Below are 18,314 nucleotides of genomic sequence, written 5' to 3' on the forward strand. Positions count from 1 at the left end.
AATGAAAGGCCTGTGTTAAGCCTGTTCTAGGACTGGCAATAAAATTATCTGAGAGTTTCGGATAAAATCTGATAGGAGGATATGAATTTCTTAAGAGAGAAATTGTCTCCTCATCAGGAGACACTGTCAGCTTTGCTAAGATTTATCCGGGATCTTAAATATTCTCCAGTAAGTGAAAATATGTTCTTATTGCATCATTACAAGAAATTTCAACACGGTTCCAGTAGTAGCAGCAGAAGCTGTTAGAGCAGCTTTAGAGCTATAAACTTCTTGTTCTAGTATTGTCCATTTGCAGAGGTATGTGGGTTGGATTATAAGCTTTTTTCCCCACAATATTGTTGGATATCACCTGGTTAAAAAGACCAAGGAGTAGAATATTCTAAGCCACTCCTGCACATGAGCGTGCTAAGGTATCGCTGAAGGTAGCATACTTGACTTCTAATTCACAGTTTGGTTTTTTCTAAAGGTGTTTGTTTATAATGAATGACATAACCTCCGCACTTAGTGGTGACTTGGAAAAATGCTACAGTATTGAAGTGTATGTTTTGGTTGGCTTCCATATTCGTGAGACAGAGAAGCTGGAATTATTTTGATGGATGAGTCCCTCATTGTGACCTCTGTGTAGTGTGATAACTAGATGACTTGACTTTATAAAGCAGTATACCACAAGAGGGAGTAGACAGCTATTTGTAAGTAATGCTGCTACAATACAATCCAGATTGCAATGTGAAGGATGCGTAACTGTTATCAAAAGAAGAAAGACTTTGATTTGTTTTCTATAATCGTAGTAATGCATTTCTATCATGAGGTAAAATACAAATCTCCCACTTTCATCAGAAGCCTACTTAAAATTAGTTTGTTTTGTAAACCACAAAAGACAGAAAGTTATTGGAAGGTCATGAAATCCCTGTCAGGTTAAAAGCCACACAGGTTGAAAGGATTTCCCAAAACGTACAGAAACTGTAAGCAACTGTAACGCAGCAGAGGCTTGCCTGCCAGATGTGAAAACCCTCTGTGCTTGTCTTCAGAAGAACCTTCAGATTTGCCATGTTACAGGTAAAAGTGATTCACTTTCATGAAAAAAAGTAAAAATCACATTTGCCTTCTAATATTTGTTCATTAGATTTCCCCTTCTACTTCCCCACCAGCAGGCTGAAGTAAGCAGGGTCCGGTACCAGTGTCTTACCCTATTCTAGGCAGGTCTCCAAGAGCTGCAGGAACACACAGCTATGAAAGCATGTCCTATTCTGCATAAGTAAACCTCTGTGCTTTCCTTCACTTCTTATTTTCCTGCCAGTAAAACTGACTGGTATACTTCGATGTTGGTTTTAATTTCTGGCTTTTAATAGATGGTGTAGAGTTTTGCTTCTTTTATTGCAGGATACTTTGCATTCCAAAAAACTATTTACGCTAATAATTTAAAGAGGAATAGTTCTGTCTGTTAAAAATAATGTGAAATACAGCCTTTGTTCTGGCGATGCCTGCCAGCAGTTTTGCAATGAATTTTTGTTGTTTTGGGTGTAGTGTACTGAGAATATTGGAAATCTTGCTGAATTGCAAAAGAATTCTTTTAGCGAAATACATATTTACTCTTCATCTACTTAGCAAAGAATGCATACTTACCTTATCTCATCATGTGCGTATGACTCAGTAATGGTATAATTTATACAGCAGTAAGAACCATATAATTACTTCCCATCTAAGTATTAATTATAATTGTGTCAATCTTTGGAGGGTTGAATGATGATTACAGTTGGAAATTATTTGGTATTTACAGAAAATCTAAGTGCAATTTTAATAATTTGTATGATGCTTCCTTTTAAACTCCACTATATATTTACTATACTCATTTTTACATATCCTTCAGTGGGGGTAGTTAACTGAAGTCTGTTTTATCAGTGTAAAATTTTAGTGAAAATACCTCTAAGAGATTTAGTGGTGATGAGCCTCTGATAATTCTGCTAACTAGTACTGGTTGAAGATGTAGTTTAGTCTTTATGTGGAGATAGGGTACCTGTGTACCATGCCAGATTAAACTCCCACATCTGTGATTTACCTCTGCTGTTCCTGCTGGTGTGTGTCTCCAACTCGTATGCATTTGTCATAGGAATGTGTGAGAAGTCCAGGTCTATGAATTTGTGGGTAGCAAAATTTCAGTGAAAAGGATCATGCCTAACAAAAGAGGTTTCTTTCTGCACAGAGTGAGGTCCTCTGTTACTGTCCATAGCGAGTCCAGCATCTATTATTTACATCATGCTAATGCAATTACTAGAGGTCAAGGTCCTTTGTAACACTACCAGCTTCTTACTGAAGAAAGAGACCACTTAGTGACTGAAAATGCAGTCGTGTATGGGAATTGGCATGGAGCATCTTCCGGTGTTCCAGACGCTGCCCTTCCCTTGGCTATACCAAGTCCCCGTGAGGGGCATGTCGCTCCCAGCCTGCACGCAGCTGTGGTACAGCTTCCATAGGTAAAACCAATTGGAGTTTGGGGATCCACTGCCACCTCTCCATTGCTTGCTGCTGCTTTCTTTTGGGGAAGACTTAGAGCAGGCTTTGCAGTGCTCTGGACAGTCTGGCACTGGCTGGGCTTTCCAAAGGAACAAGGTGACTATCAAAATATTATATCTCTTTTTTTTTTTCTCCTATATGGTACTGATAGTTATGTTTTGCAGGCAGCATTCTGTCTCTGTCTTCGGAAATACATATTTAGACAAAGAATTATTTAAAAATGCTTTGTTGCCAAGACACTGAATGAAATGTACTAGTGACACCTACAAAGACAACAAAATACTCTTCTTTTTCCTTCTGTTCTAAAACATGCAAAGTATCATAAAATCAACAAGTAGGCTTGACTGAATAAACATGTATCTACATTAAGAGTGGCTGATTGCAATGTGTTTTGAAATGCTTCAAAAAGGTCAGATGCGCTGCTTGTTACTGCTGCTCTTTTATGCTGCGTGATGTCATGGAACACTGAAGCACAAAGAAGGAAGCTTAGGTAAACTTTCAAAATTCACTGTAAAAAAAAATCCCATTGCATCCCTGTTTAAAGATATAAAAATTTGGAGGTTTTATTCTTCCATTTGAATGTTTTTGTCAGTCTGAGTTCTTCAGAAGAACTGAAGGAAAGAGCCACTTTTATTCATATGATTTGGTTCAGAAGGGTCTGATAGTCAGTGGAAGAATTTTTCAGTATTTCCATTGGGACAAGCGGGATGGGGATATTCTGTTCACGCACCACCGTCTCGTACAGGGGAGCAGCCTCCAGAGCGAGAGACGACAAAGAGATGGATGAAATGGGCTGCTGCAAGTTCTGCAGCCTGACCGCGTAATTTGCAGCCTGTCCTGTAGTCCCAGATGCTGCGTCCTCTTCCAGGCTAATGTTTATAGATATTTCATTTCTTTGACAAGGGTCCGTAAGAGAATATGGGGGGGGATCATCTGTGGGAATGTATATTTGTGTTGCTCCTGGCCCCACGCATTCATCGTAGCTGAAAGAAAAAAAGAACTTTTCATTAGATTCCTGTGAAAAATGCCACAGTATGTTATTTTCAGCATAACAGGGGCAGGTAAAGTGAGAAGAAAAGGATCGTTTGGTGTTTTGTTTCTCAGCCCACATCCTTGCTTACCCTGCCACACGAGACACTTGAAAGCATAATACTTAAAAAGCACATCTCCAAATAAAGATAATCTCGGCGGTCTTGGTGACAGTTCAGACCCCATCCTCCTGCATGAAAGTAAGACCTGTGGCAGCTCCGTTCAGCTGTGGTGCCCAGGAATAAGCCCAGCTCCTCACAGTCAGGCAGGCGGGAGCAGGAGGATTAATGGTGGTGGCTCACACAAAGCTGTGCGAGCTGCCACCCATCGCTGTTCCTGCTCTCAAGCAAAGTTAGAAAATGGCTGGGGAAAAAGGAAGTAGTGTTGCCATTTTACAGTTATGAAATAAGGTCTAGAGAGCTTTAGATGGAGTCTAAGGTAGAGTATCACATCAAGTGCCGTCCTCCTGACTCGCAGGTCTCTGGTGCTCAGCCAGCAGTTATCTGGGTTGCAGATCTGTGCTGGCACAGGCAGCAGGATTTCTTGCCGAGGTGCAGAGCTGTGGTAAATAATCTTGACAGACTCATGCTGGTCATTCTGAGACACTCAGACTCCCTGTTGTGTTCCTCTCAAGAAGAATGAATGCAAGACAGACCAATTTGTGGGATTTCCATGAGGAGCCAGCTCAGGTCTATCCAGGCTTCATAGTTCTGTCTGTGCCCCCAGGCTAGAGCAGGGGGAAACTGTTACCTCCTTGCTCCACTACTGTGCTCAGTGCCTGCTGTCCCGGTGTGACTGCAGACAGGCACTTTAGATTGGAGCTTGGACTGCGCAGCCTGGGGAGGGCCATGAGGAGTAAATAATGAGCCTGGATAGATCAGCCTGTCTTTGTGCTGTGTTTTCCCACGTTGTGTGTTGCAGGAAGGGGATGGGAACAGACAGGGGATATGAGCAGGCTCCATGTGTTTGGCACCGCCCAGCCCTCTGGGCTAAAGGGCTCTGCAGAGATTGTGCTGTGGCCCAAGGAGCCCAGTGGTGATCTGGCAAGCTTGGCGCTGAACCACAGCCGGGGAATCTGGTCTGTTATCTGGGCGGTCCACTGTCATCACTTGTTTGTCCACAAACTAAAGCTGACTCCACTTTTGCTATCAAACCAGCTCAGGTCTAGTGGTGTGAAGGAAGGTCCTGTTTTCCTGGCTCACTGGCTACAGGCAAAATTGAGGAAGAGTCATAACGTCATGATTTTAAATGTTGAACCTGCTTTTTTTTGTGGCTGCCTTGTTTAACTGTTTCAGGATCACTTTAAATCCAGTTCTGAAGGGAGGGGAAGCTTCCTGTAAAAACCTTCGCCTACTCAGTTAACCTGAAAAGCAATTCTGCTGGAGCCAGACAAATTAAGAACCCATTTCCTCAGCCACACTAACTGCAGAGCTATTAAGATCTAGGATATTTCCTGAAACTTAGGATATTTAGCATATATCTTCCCAGTAGACTGCAGGCAGTCATTCTGCCCCCTGTAATTGCATTACTGCCAGGCTAAACCCAAGCTAATAAACCCTGCTTGTAGATTATACGTGGCTTGCGGCAGGGCAGCTTGCTTTGGTTAGTGCACTGAAATCCACTGCATTCAACCACGGAGGCCCTGCCTTGGAAAAATACTTGGTCCTGCTGCACTCACTCATACCTTTCCCTCAGCGCTCCTGTTGATTTTGATGGTACTGTTCCTAGTCTGGGTAATGGAAGTGATTTTTGGGAAAGGTAAGAAAGTGAAATCTTAGTACTAGGTTATTAAATAACTCAAATATTTACAGGTGTTTTTATTTTTACCTCGCTTTTATCTTATTTGCATATTCATGAGGACCATGGTTTTAAATTCAGACTAGAAAATTCTCACTTCCCCATCAGAAAGAATGGTAATGTGAAACCACAGCTCTGTTCTGAAGATGCTGAATTAGGGCTGCTAGATACTTCAGAAACAAGTCCCAGCATGTAGGAGGTCGGATTGTTTTTGTATAACATGTGGAAGAGATTTCAGTCCAGCCTCTGCTAAGCCCACTGAAGCTTTCAAGCATACCTGATATTCTTGTACAAGATCTTAGACCTCAGTCAGAAATCGAGGACCTGATGTCCTCAACTCTTCATGAACTCAGCGAGAGTAAAAGAAGAGCCACTCTTTGCTGGATTACTTACTATGAGCCGCGTCTTTACTTATTTACGTTTTGCTGACCCAAACCCCTGTGAATTTATTTAAAATCTTTCCACAGATTTTGACTGACTTAATCAGGCTAATGAACAGCACCTACTAGGTCCTGTTATCATAGTAAAAGAGTTTCAATTTTGAAAAGCCCACAGTAATGTGAGTTTCAAGGTGGAAAATTTTGAATGCTTCTTCTGAGACACAAAAGGGAAGAAGCTTCTCTGTCTCCTGATTCTGGAACTGAGCCCAGCACTAGGGAAATCTGCCACTGACCTAAAGGAGAAATCGGCACAGTATGAACCTTCTACTTCTGTTGTTATCTCATCAGCTGTGTTTCTTTCCCTTGGATTTAATTTAATACCTTTCATGGACTGTGTCTCAGCTCGGTAAAACTAAAATGCTCGGTGGGATAAATAACAAAATGATTGTTTGTGAAGGAGACTTTTAAACATCAAGACAAATGGGCAGCAAATCATGATATTCAAGACCTGGCATTTTAGTGTTTAGTTCCAAATATCAATATATTGGTTTCAGGGCACTTTTTCTTCCTACATATGACGAATAAAAAAGAATTCTCTCTTTTTCTCCAAATTCCAATGCAAGTAATGTTTCTCCCTCTCATTTTTCGCAATTAAGTTCACACTTTAAAAATTGAATAGGGCAGTATGGAACACATGCCAGATTTTCAATTAAGTAACATTTTGGCACCTTCTCACAGCTGTACCTACAGATTGTTGTGGCCAAGGAGACAACTACAAATCATTCAATAGCTTTTTTTTAAAAAACAAACAAACACAACACTTCTTGTAGTTCATTAGCAATTTATGATCTTGATACTCAGTTTCCTGTATTCTCTGCTAAGCCTGGTATCTTTGCTTGTGATGCTGACATTGCAAACAGCTAAGTGCTATGATACTAGTTGTGGAGGCTACAGATAAGGTTCCTAGCATTTTCTGTTGAGGACAGAAAGGAGATGAATTAAGGTCATACAGGCAACTTTAACTTTGTATTTTTTTTCCCTAGCTTCTGAGTGTTTTGTGGTTGTTTTTTCTTGGGTTGGTTTGTTTCTTCCCACCCCCCCCGCCTCCCACCTGCCCTGTTTAACAGCCTCAGTAATTTGTTTGTGCTTTCAGAGTACTGCTATAGAGGTGTTCCTGTAGTATAACTATTGAAGCATGAATTTTATTTTGCAGACAGGAAAGCACAGTCTGTCCTTCAAAGCGACTGTAATATGTGAACTTATGCATCTAGTCTTTACCAATCCTTTTTTATTAGAGATTCTAAGCAAGTATTGTAAGAAGTAATACACAGCTGGTGGTTGGAAAATCATTCTTCAAAAGATTTAAAGGATTACTTATAAAAGAAATTCTAATAGCAATAATTTATTGCAGTTGATTACCATGTATTGGTGTGAGTGATACTGGACTAAATCCTTACTGTCCTCTTAAAATAAAGCTTCATGTCTGGGGAGAAGAGGCGAATGGACTCTTGCATTTTACTGCAGTGAGGTGTGTATCACAAAATAGTTCTGCTAAGTTGTCCTGCAGTGTGAGGTGTGCACCTTTGACACAGCTTTTAGGTTTCTTTCTGTTTTCCTTGCAAACAGCGCAAACTAGAATAGAATAAAGGAGCTGCTTTCTCATCAGCTGATGTGGAGACCTCGATACCAGAGGGGCCAAGAGGTGCTCTATAATGGTGTCTATCACTAAAAAGAACCAGTGCATCCAATAACAATCAGAAATGATGATTCCTAATATTAAAATTATACTGTTACATATAAATCACTTAAGTATGGTAACTAATGCTGTTGATTTCATCTGAGAAGGTGGTACCTGTAAAGCTCAGTGATGTGTGAAGCTGTGGTTTCAACATCAGACAATGTCCGTGTCATTGAAAGGAAGCGTCTCTTCCTCTGTTACATACTCCCGCTGTTTTCCTTGTGCTACTTCCTCCCAACCATGATCTGGAGCTGTTGGTTTTTTTCTTTTTTTTTTTTTTTTCTTCCCATTTTTTGTTGTTGTTTTGTGTGTGTGTGTTTTCTGGGCTGGCTTTCTTTTGATTTGGCTACCTGAGCTGAGTTTGAAGCTCACAGCGTAGTCAGATGGGCATCAATGCAACACAACGGACGCGGAAGTATAAGAGAGGGGGAAGTGGGGTAGGTCTTAGACCACAGCTCACAGGCAGAACTTCTTAGCCATATTGTAAAAGTGCAACCTCAGTAACTGCTAAGGGAATGATACCTACATATATATATATCTATATATCTCTGTTTGTGTATGTATATGTTTTGCAACTGAAAATGCAAGAGCATGGAGCTTGCATAACTAAGTGGAAAAAGAAAAATACTTGCTAATCTCTTGCAAAAAATACAATTATAGTTATGTTTTATCTGACAGATTCAGTTCTGTGAAGTTATTATACATGTAAAAAGTAGCTGATGCTTGAAGTTCAGTACAGCAGACACAGGAAAATCCTAGGCAAGAAAGCAAATACTTCTGAAAAGTATTATGTTACTATAACTTAATAATGGACCAAAGGAACTTATTATACTGCATCTCATGAATATCATGCATCTCTTATTCAGCTCTGAAAAAAATCGTTCATTACAGCACTTGTGGTGACTTCACTTTAATCCATTATTTTTTTAAAATTATCTTATGGTTCAGTGTATTATACAGGCAGTCATGAGAAGGAAGGGGTTACTGACTATGAAATGTGCTGTTGCCTACTTTTTTTTTGGCCTTGTTTCTTGTCAAAATAACTTCATTGTCATTGTAGACTATGCTATTGAGTTTTTAAGGGATAATTATACTAGGAAAGGCAAGGAGGGCTGATGTCTGTTAACATTATCTTACCACGTGTGAATGTGATCCGCAAAGAGAAGGCTGTTGCTTAAAAAATACAGCAGCTCTTCAAGCTGACCTTGTTGACTCAGAATGTTGGGGGCGGGGGGGAAATAACTTCATGAATTTGTCAGGTCTCATTGCAGTAAGTATTAGGATAGGTTTGTTGCTAAGGAAACCCAAAAGAGCTTATTTAATTAGCTGTCGTTCACAAATTATGACCTACTCTCTGGGGAAAGAAGAAGGTTCTACTTACAGAATTTTTTAAGATGCAAACAATAGCTAGTGAAAAAAAGGCAAATCTGGGGAATGAAGAATTCTTTGTGAGATAGATGCCTCTTTATTTACTTTGTTCACTTGTTATATGTTATGACTGTACTAAAATTGCTCCTGTTGCATTGTTTCCATTTTGCTGATGACCTACTGTTGTCTTCTACTAATGGTAAACGGAATCACTAAATCTGGAAAATGCATGTGCTGACAGGCTTAAGCTATGATGAAAACAATACAAAGGATTTTTATGTGATGATGTTGCCTAATAAAGAAAAGCTGATATTGGAACAAATATATGGTAATTCTCTAAAAGGAGGATCAAAGGAAAAGAAAGATGTTTGACCATGTATGTAGTTCAACTGATAATGCTATCTCTGATTGTGCAGTCTACTAACAGCTGGGAAACCTGTCAGTGTTTTCTTTGAGGTGTTTTTTCTTAGATTACCTATATTCTTTGCTGATGTGTAACTACCATAAGGAAATGTATCATTTTTGACAGAACTGCTCTTATGGTGACATAGGTCATGAGACAGGATATTTTTCTAGGTTTATTTTTGATACTGTCAGTTTCCATTTGAGATACTAGGTGCATTTACTAACTGTATTTTGACTTTTCTTTTGCATGCTTTGTCAGTGATTTATTAAGCATTATTTTAATATTTTCATAGAATAGCAATCCATTCTGTGTTACTGATTGTCTCAGTCATTCACTTAGTTTAATTCTTGAACAGTGACTTAGAATGAAGAGCCAAAACATCTTTCTTTTTTAATAAAAGAAACAACCTGAACTGTTGGGGCCTTGTCATTAGGAGGATGATGGTGCACGAATAAGCAAATGTAGTTAAGTGGTACCTCCTCCCATGCCATTTCAGTCCTCCTAGTTTTTGTGTTCGTAAGAAATCAAAACCCATCTGTCTCTGGGCCTGGGCAATATTACATGAGAATTTTTTACTATGACCAATCCCAAATTACAGTGGGCGGGGGGGGGGGGGGGCAAGTAACAAACATGGAAAATCCAGAGATAACGGCTGCAGTGCCAGCCAAGCCAGAGCCCTGAAGGAACAATCCAATGCTCCATAAAAATCACTGGAGTGGTTTCTGGGAATGTTTTGTCACATATATTTGAAATGTGGCTATCTAAACAAGGGGGAGACTCCTCTTAAGGTACTCTGGAGGAAGCTCTCATTTTATTAGCTGTAGAGTGATGCTGATCTCTGAACTTAATTGAGTTTTTAAGCTCCCAGAGGTGTGGTAAATGCACCTCCAAGGTGCTGGCCTGATCTTGGAGTAGGCAACCATGAACAAATAACACTGTTATTTTCTATTTCAATGTTTTTAAATAGTAAAAAAGGTAATCCAAGGTATTGTTCAAGGACACATCTAAGGTTTAAGTAACTTAACTCTTAAAGAGGCAGGAAACCTGGAATTATTTTTTTTCTTGCCTTTTTTCTGTTCATACTTATATCTGGAATTTCCCATTTCCTGCAACTACAATAGGGCTATTTGTGTTAATAAGCACTAAAAGTCTGGATCTTTATTCTGCGCTCTGTGTCAAGATAATATTGAGGAAGTTGTGACTCTCTGATGAATAAATATTCCAGATGAAAAATGAAATTAAATGTAAACAGTGTTTTCATGAGAACATATACCAGATAGCATTTGAAACTGATAACTATTAAATGTAAACAGTGTTTTCATGAGAACATATACCAGATAGCATTTGAAACTGATATGATAGTTTTAATGTAACTGTGCAGCTTAAAAAATTAAATGAAAGAAGTCACTCTATGATGAAGACTTTCATATGATACATTTCAGCCTGGCATCATTATATATAATGACTTGATCCTAAGCAGTGTTTAATCTCTGGATTTCTGTAACCATTATACAGTAAATGACAGTGACGCTATGGCTGAATAATAATAATCAGTTAAGACAAACTTATTTCAAAATAATCTCTTGTATTCTCCCAAACCATGGAACTAATCCACAAACAGGGTTCTAAACAACAATACCAACATCTGCATGTCAGTAGGAATCCTTAGGACCTGCTAATATTTGAGGAAGCTTGCCATGTGATGTGTTTTAGGATCATATTCCTAGAAAGGGCTTTGCTTTAGTTATTCTAGGAATGAATTCTGAGCAGGTGAAGGAAATACCAGCTGCAGTATGCAACAGAAAGTCCAATTACTGGGAAATCAGAGAAGAATATTCCTTTTTTTCCCAGTACTGTTATCAGTGACTTAACAGCTTTAAGTTGTGATTGCTCTGCATGGCACAAAAAATCTCTGGTTAGAAATGCTTGGTGCCTCTCTTTTATCAGGTTTTTCTGCTTTCATTGCTGCAGGGTTTTTTTTATATGCAGCAATAGTTAGTGCTTCTAGAGTGAAACTGGGGCAGGTGTAGAGAAAGGCTGGTCAGAGGATACAGAATCCTGGCAGATATTTTTGATGACAGAACGCTAAGAGAACTTCGTGCCTTAGCCTCACAACATGCAGGCTAAGGTGTGAGAGGATTTTTGACTACAAGTAAAAGAAGCAAGTAAAGAGAAAGGCATGGGTATTTAAGAGGAATGGAAATGCCACAAAAAGAAACTATCATGTCTGTAAAGAAATTTAAGCTGTAAATAAGAAGGTTGCTATAATAATTAGGAATTAAGCCTGTCCTTAAGTATTCTGGAGACAAAAGATGCCTGCAGACTCTGTTATGGAATAGGTAAATTTCTACCTTTTCCAATGGTATTTTTTACTTTGCTGATTGAAAATCTCAGTGAGGGTACTGAAGTGAGATCTGAATTTAACCACAAATGTCCATCTTATGCTTTGCCAACTGTCATTGTAATGTGCCAAAAGCTACTTGCCTTGCATACTTGCAGGAAAAGTGGCCTTGGCAAAGGAATACAGCACAATATAGCAAGTTATTATGTTAGTTTCCTGCAAGCCTAATTCTGTCTTTCAACAAAATCTAGGAAGCTGGTTCAAGCCTTCTTCCCTTTGCTACAGCTAACTTGCTTCCTCAGAAGTGGGGGTGGAAAAGAATGTCTTAAAAAAAAAAAGTACCTTAAGTAGTTTGGTTTTCTTTTTCGTTTTCATATTTAGAGGGAAATTAGGGTTTGTCTTTAAGACAGGAGCTTTTCCTTTTGTCACTTTGAAGTAATTTTTAAATGGATGTGACCACTTAAACAATGCAGACTGAACATGCATATTAAGAGTATTGGAATTTATCAAACCTAAACAAGACAATTTTCTCTAGAATTGATCCTATACATATTAGGCAAGATGATGAGACGAGGTAGAGTGAGCCCACTTAAAACAAACAAGCAAAAAAAGCCCCCGGTGTGTTCTAATGTGAATACTAGGATAATAGGTGACTAACAGGTTTTTATCATAGTGTGCCCTGCAGGACACATTTCAATCTGAAATACAGAGAGGACTTTTGTGGCTTCCATTAAAACTACTCCTGAAGCTAAATCCCTCCATCTCGCTCCAGTGTCATTCCTCAGTGATGTTCTGTATTAGACAGTCATGAGTCACAGATGACAAAGGCGATAACCTTGGTTGCCTAAAGCTCTGTACATACCATTAATATACAATCACTAAGGAGTGAAAAAGCACTTAGTTGAGTAGGGTGAAATGCATTTCCTCTGGTCAAAAGGTGAAAAGTTGATAAAATTCCTTTCATGCAGGGAACCTCAAATCTCCTTATTGTTAGGATTTTAAAGACTGTCATAAAGAAAATGGAATCACTTTTTTAATTTGCTTGGTCCTGGATTGGTACTGTACTTCAAGCCATTTAAAACATGTAAGCTCAAATTATTTTTAAACAGCTTTCTTATTACAGATACATAAAAAGATAATTAGGAAAGCTCATTATAAGTGCGTATAATACAATGAACTCTGGGCACGGTGAACATGAGCAGAAGCTCGTGATTTCTAGCTATAAAGGTATTATCCACACAGTGTCAAGAGCATGTGTTTGGGATATGTTAAATGACAACTACAGCCATCTTGATCAAACTCTGGAAGACTTTTTTGATTAAAGGTCTACTGCCTGCCATATACTTCTGAATAATACTCTTAATTATTTTTTTCTTTGATTCTTCTTAAAATTTTAAAGATACTAAAAACACTCAGCACAGTCAATGTTGAACAAATTTGGCAAACACTGGATTTACAGGCTTTCCAGGATTTTTTTTGGAAGTCATATTTACTATGATGATAGTTAAGCTGTGGCATGGAGATTGTTCTTATAATTTGTCCTAGTTGAATTTGTTCAGGTTTCCTAATTTGGGGGGCGAAGAATTCTGTGGTTTAAATTGTTGCTAGATCACCTGGATCATCTTTCTCAGATAACTGAAGCTTCTTAGAAACAAATACTCTCATAACACAGACTATGAAACATTAACTTAACTTCCAGCACTACTATAAGTATCTGTAGATGTCAGAAACAGGCTCTAAAATACAAGCCCCTAATATCTTGAAACTGCTTGGTTGATATCCACAGCTTTTTTTTTTATTTCCCTTCTACACCTCATGTAAAATCAATCTGACAGATGCTAATGCAGATCTGAGATTCATTAGGAAGTCATTAATTATACTAAAGGGGTGTTTATGGATAGGAGCACTTGTATATTTTGGGCTGTCAAGACAAATTGACCAAACGGCTTCTCTGTAACCACCCCACAACTCTGTGAGGCTAATGACAAAACTCAGCACGTGGTATTCCTCTAAATCGAACGTAAAATCTAATGTAAGAAAATGATTAGTGGAAGTGTCTATGATGATAATCAGATTGAGTCTCAAATGAAATTTGTGATTTAGATATCAAAGCAATTAAATTATTAACATCCAAAGGCATTTTTCATAAATTAATTTCCCAATTAAAGTGGTTATATAAATAGTATTTTGTATTGGACTTTGAATTGGCGAGTCGAGAGTGGGCAGTCCTCACCAGTTAGCTCTCCCTCAGCCATGGGACTGAGTACTCTCAAATCGGCCTCTTTGTTTCATCGCCCTTCCCCCTTAAATTCCTTTTCCACTCATTTCATGGTTTAAAGCCCAACTGTAAAACCCAATGAGAAGATTCTAGACAGATTATAATCACACCCTTGGCCAAAATGCTCTGTCGTACTTTCTACTGAAATCCTCTCGAAAAGTATGGTTTTAGCAAAAGTGGTATGTTGAGGAATACTCGGCCTGCAGCCTCTGGTATGCAGGAATGTAATGCTGCTGCCTCTTGTAGGCTGTATTAGAACAACGGGGTTAAATGAAGCCTTGGTGTCTGCTTGTGGTGGCAGGACACTAGTTCTTACTCACTGAACTGCAAGTGTCTGTTGAGAGTTATTTGCCAAAGCAGTTGCTTTCCTCACTGCCCTTCACTTCTGTTCTGTTAATGCGACAGTTGCGTTATTAGCTTTGGGCACGCTAGTTTAGCTTTAAATCACGTTGCACTGCATGAATTGGAAGGAGGAATTGCTTTGGTTTAGCCCATACTACATTTCAGTAGACCTACTTCTTAAAACATTATCATATGTAATGAGATTGATCCCAGTCAGTTATTATTTTAAACGGACAAGGTCAAGTATGTCTTGTTAATGCTTCAAGGCTTCTGACAGTTTTCCTGCTGTTATCACCCATCAGTCCAAATAATCTCTGTACTCTACTAATTAGAAAAAATACATTTTGGTGCTGTACTATGAAGGAGAGTGTAAAGGTATCTATACAGGTGTTTTTCAGGCTCTTACATAATGCAGTGTATTCATACAATGCTTCTCAACCAATGCTTTTCTGAACAGAGTTACAATGGAGTATATAATGTATTAATAGTAAGTTTAAATGTCTCTCTACGTAGCTTTGATTTCAACCATCTGCTAAGCTCTACTTTTCCTGAAGTATTCTCAAAGTTGTGTTGCTAAGATGTAAAGCTTAATAAGATTTTGATGATTTGCCAAAGCTACTTTTTCTAAAATATTTAACTATGGTAGCAGTGAGAAAACAGCAAAACCATTAACAACAATCTTCACTCTTGACGCAGGATGCAGAAATGCAGTTAATGGGATGAGTGGTGTTTCCTTGTGTATGCAGAGTCAGATCTTGGTCCACTCAGCCCAGAAGGGAAGCTTGAGGAGGCAGTGATTGGATACCTTTATGTCTTTCTAATCCTCGTACTGATGTCCCAGAATAGTTTCTTAGATGAAGGTAGGACACAAGACAGTTAATTTGTGCCAGGCTTTATTACAGAAGTAGCTGGAGAATTTACAGGAAAGCCTAGATCGTCTAGTGCTATCCTGCATCACTCCTGTATCTGCTTCCAAACAGGGAACTCCATAGATGCGGAAAATCCTCCGGGCCTGTTTTGAAATGGAAGCAACCTTTGGTATAATCTTCGGAGACCTGTCTGCTAAAGAAGTATGTTCTCCGAGCATGTTCACAGGAGTCTGGGCTTGTTCTCAGAAATCTGGCCAGCTGCCTACTCAAGTTGTTGCTTGGGTGTCAGCTGGCTGGCTTTTATTAGTAAAGACTTGTGGGTGTGGGTCCAAAAACCAGTCTACATTTTTAAAGTGGATTTATATGAAGTTCTGAAAATTTAGATGCCAGGCTTAGAATAATTTTTCACATGTGAGCTTTCTGCTAAAATATTTACACCATCTCTAAAAGCCCATTTATTATATGGTATGACTTTGTAATACATAAAGGGCCGCTTGTAAAATGTGCATAGAACAGAAAAAGCAAAGATCCATATATTGTATGTTCTTACTACTGACTTGCTCTAGATTGCATATGTATACGAGGAGTCAGAAAAGGGCTGGCCTTATAAGCATACTGGTTTAACTCAAAACAGTCTGCTTAAAAGGAAGAAAAGGGGGGGGGGAAGAGAGGAGGAGAGGGGCACAACCATTACTTGCTGTTTGTAAGATACGCACCACTACAGGAAGCCTGAAGTAATGTTCTGTTTAAAATGATTTCTGTTGGGTCATTGGAGGGAGTAACTGAATTCCTTCATTTATTAACCTCAAGGTACATGGGGCATACAGAGGAGATATAGACGGCCTAAAGTGCAACTCTTGTCACTTGTGATGGCTCTTGTATCTTGTGAATGCAGGCACACAAGCATGGAAGGAGCTGCTATATAATTTCTGGAATAACTGTCTTTGTAAAGAGCCTCTTCTGGCGGTGTTACCTCCCCAGGCAATTAGAACAGCCTGATATATGAAGGGTGCTCTTCTCCAAAGACGCTACTACAGTCCAGGCAATGATGGCTCTCCACAGCAGGTTTGTGTTAAACAGCTGAAATGGTAGTTGTCCTCCTTTGCAGATTACTGATAGAAGATGAACAATCCCAAACAGTTTTCTCCCTATCCTAAATTAGGAGGTTAAGTACAAGTACTGGGTATTTCTTCAGTTCTGCTTTCTGATAGAACACTGGGGTTGAGAAGACTGAGAAGTGAGACTTCCTGAAAAGCACAAAAGGTTTAAAGGTTTCTTGCACTTCTCCTTCCCTGCCCCCCACCTTTTGTTTTTTCTCTTTACTCTGATCTGAACAGTCTCAAGGTCAGTAATAAACGTAACCTGAAAGTTCTTGAAAAAAGTATGTATTTTTCTCCTGGAAGTGAAACTTTGACTTGTATAGTGACTTCTTTCGAAGACAGATGTTTATAAGTAATTTTACTTGTGTGTTTCATTAGTATGCAATCAATATGATAAATTTTAATCTGAATATGAGAAAATTGGCTGTACATGTGCCTTTATTTAGTAAAGATATATTCTGCTAAGGAAGGACTGAACTTAAACTGAACAAAGTCTGTCTGTATTTAGAGTGTGTGTGACCCGTGTTTTTGTAGCGGGTGTAAGTCCAGCAGTTTTTCTTCTTTGCAAGTGCAGGACTATACAGGCTGTACAGTATAGGCTATAATGGGTTATATACGCTATAATGGATGATAACACTCAGAATCTTAGAAAAGTGCTTACCGTGGAGGTGAATCGGGATACATGACGTTGACCTGAGAAAGTGTATCCAGATAGGAACCAAAGTCAAAAGCTGGGGGAAACTCCTCCATGCAGGTGGATCTCAGCTCTCCAAAAGAGCCACCGTAAGAGAAGCCATCTGGAGCTGGAAAATAAGCAATTAATACTTGCTGCTCGCTTCCTCCATGGTGGAGTCTCTGAGACAACATCACTGATTATAACACTGCCATAAATCAGAAAATAAGTGCTATGTTTTAGGAGGAATTACCGGTGTTCTGGAACAAGGAGGTTTCACAGGACTTTAAGAGCAAGTTAGCGTCATCTGCAGATGAACTGTGGTGTTTCAGACTATGGCACAGGGACTGTATATTTAGTGCTGCCCTGCAAGATGCAAGTGTCTAAAGCTTTTCTTGTGCCTCAAAAGCTGAAGAGGAGTGTCAGTTGTGTTGCATGCAGCTTCAAAGGTTAGCAGGATTGCTGAAGTTCCCAGGAGCTGCGCGGATTGAAACCTTGCGAATTCTGTGAAGGTTTTTAAAAGGAGGCTTAGGTGTTTGATTGTAGGTATGTGTCTGGAGAAAATGCTGCTCCTAATAAAAATGCTCACAAAAAGGGGAAAAACTGCAAAATAGTAGAGAAAATCATCCTGCTGCCCGCTCCGGGGCTTTCTTAATGCTTTCACACAAGAGCCTCATAGCTCCAGAAATAACAAGAAGCTATTTTCTGTCTTTGAAGATAGCTAGTTAATGCTCAGTATTCCAGGCTAAACTTCCATAAGAATGTCCCAAACTGTGGAAATGCAGCAATATCCACTCCCCTGCCCCCCCGCAATTGTCTTAAAAATAAAATGGTCTCTCCTTTTCACTTGATGCATTAATATAGTACCCAGAGAGAAGGGACAGCTTCTAAAGTGACATTAAAGCAGTCGACAGAGGGTAAAGGGCAGGACTTTGCTTGAACTGTCTGTTCCTCCTTCTGGCAGTTTTCACCTCTGCCAATTTATTCTTGAGGAATTTACCAGGACTAATCCTGTCTATCATGTGCTGTGCTTTCCTTTTGCTGGAGAAGCGAAGGAAGCTAATTTCACAGTGACTCCCGCTGCTCCCCAGCTGGCCGCTGGAAGCATGCTGAGATACTCGGATGGCGTGTGCTAATGTAAAATTCTCACTTGGGTAGACTAGCACAATTTAGTTTAAGATTATTTTTTTAAATTTCTCTGAGAAATATCACCATGCTTTTCTTTTTCCATTTCTCTAGCATTGTTATTTATAACAAACAGTTTGAAAACTGTCCTTTATGTTTTTGTCTGGCTTCAGGGTTTTTTAAAGAACATGGCAGTAGATTTAAATGTAGTGATTGAATCTTAATGGTCAGTATTTTATCATGCCAAAATCTGTGTGTCCATTGGTAAAACAGTAACTCCAAATTGGGTTTAACTATTTAATCCCAAATTTAGCTGCTGAAAAGTAGGAAAAATAGATGTTACAATAATAGTAGACA

General features: G+C 39.2%; 1 protein-coding gene across 1 annotated transcript in view; it reads right to left on the reverse strand.

Moving 5' to 3' along the window:
* Positions 1 to 2,768: 2,768 nt before the first annotated feature.
* The window catches only part of BEAN1 (brain expressed associated with NEDD4 1), a 57,746-nt gene continuing 42,200 nt past the window's right edge, over positions 2,769 to 18,314 (reverse strand). Inside the window, exons 5-6 of the mRNA XM_054200674.1 lie at positions 16,821 to 16,962; positions 2,769 to 3,494 (exon numbers count right to left, since the gene is read on the reverse strand). Coding sequence (XP_054056649.1) covers positions 3,146 to 3,494; positions 16,821 to 16,962 — 491 coding nt within the window. The 3' untranslated portion in view covers positions 2,769 to 3,145. The remainder of the gene's footprint in view (positions 3,495 to 16,820; positions 16,963 to 18,314) is intronic.

The sequence above is a fragment of the Rissa tridactyla genome, chromosome 4 (genome assembly GCF_028500815.1).
Source record: "Rissa tridactyla isolate bRisTri1 chromosome 4, bRisTri1.patW.cur.20221130, whole genome shotgun sequence".
Taxonomy (NCBI): Eukaryota; Metazoa; Chordata; class Aves; order Charadriiformes; family Laridae; genus Rissa; species Rissa tridactyla.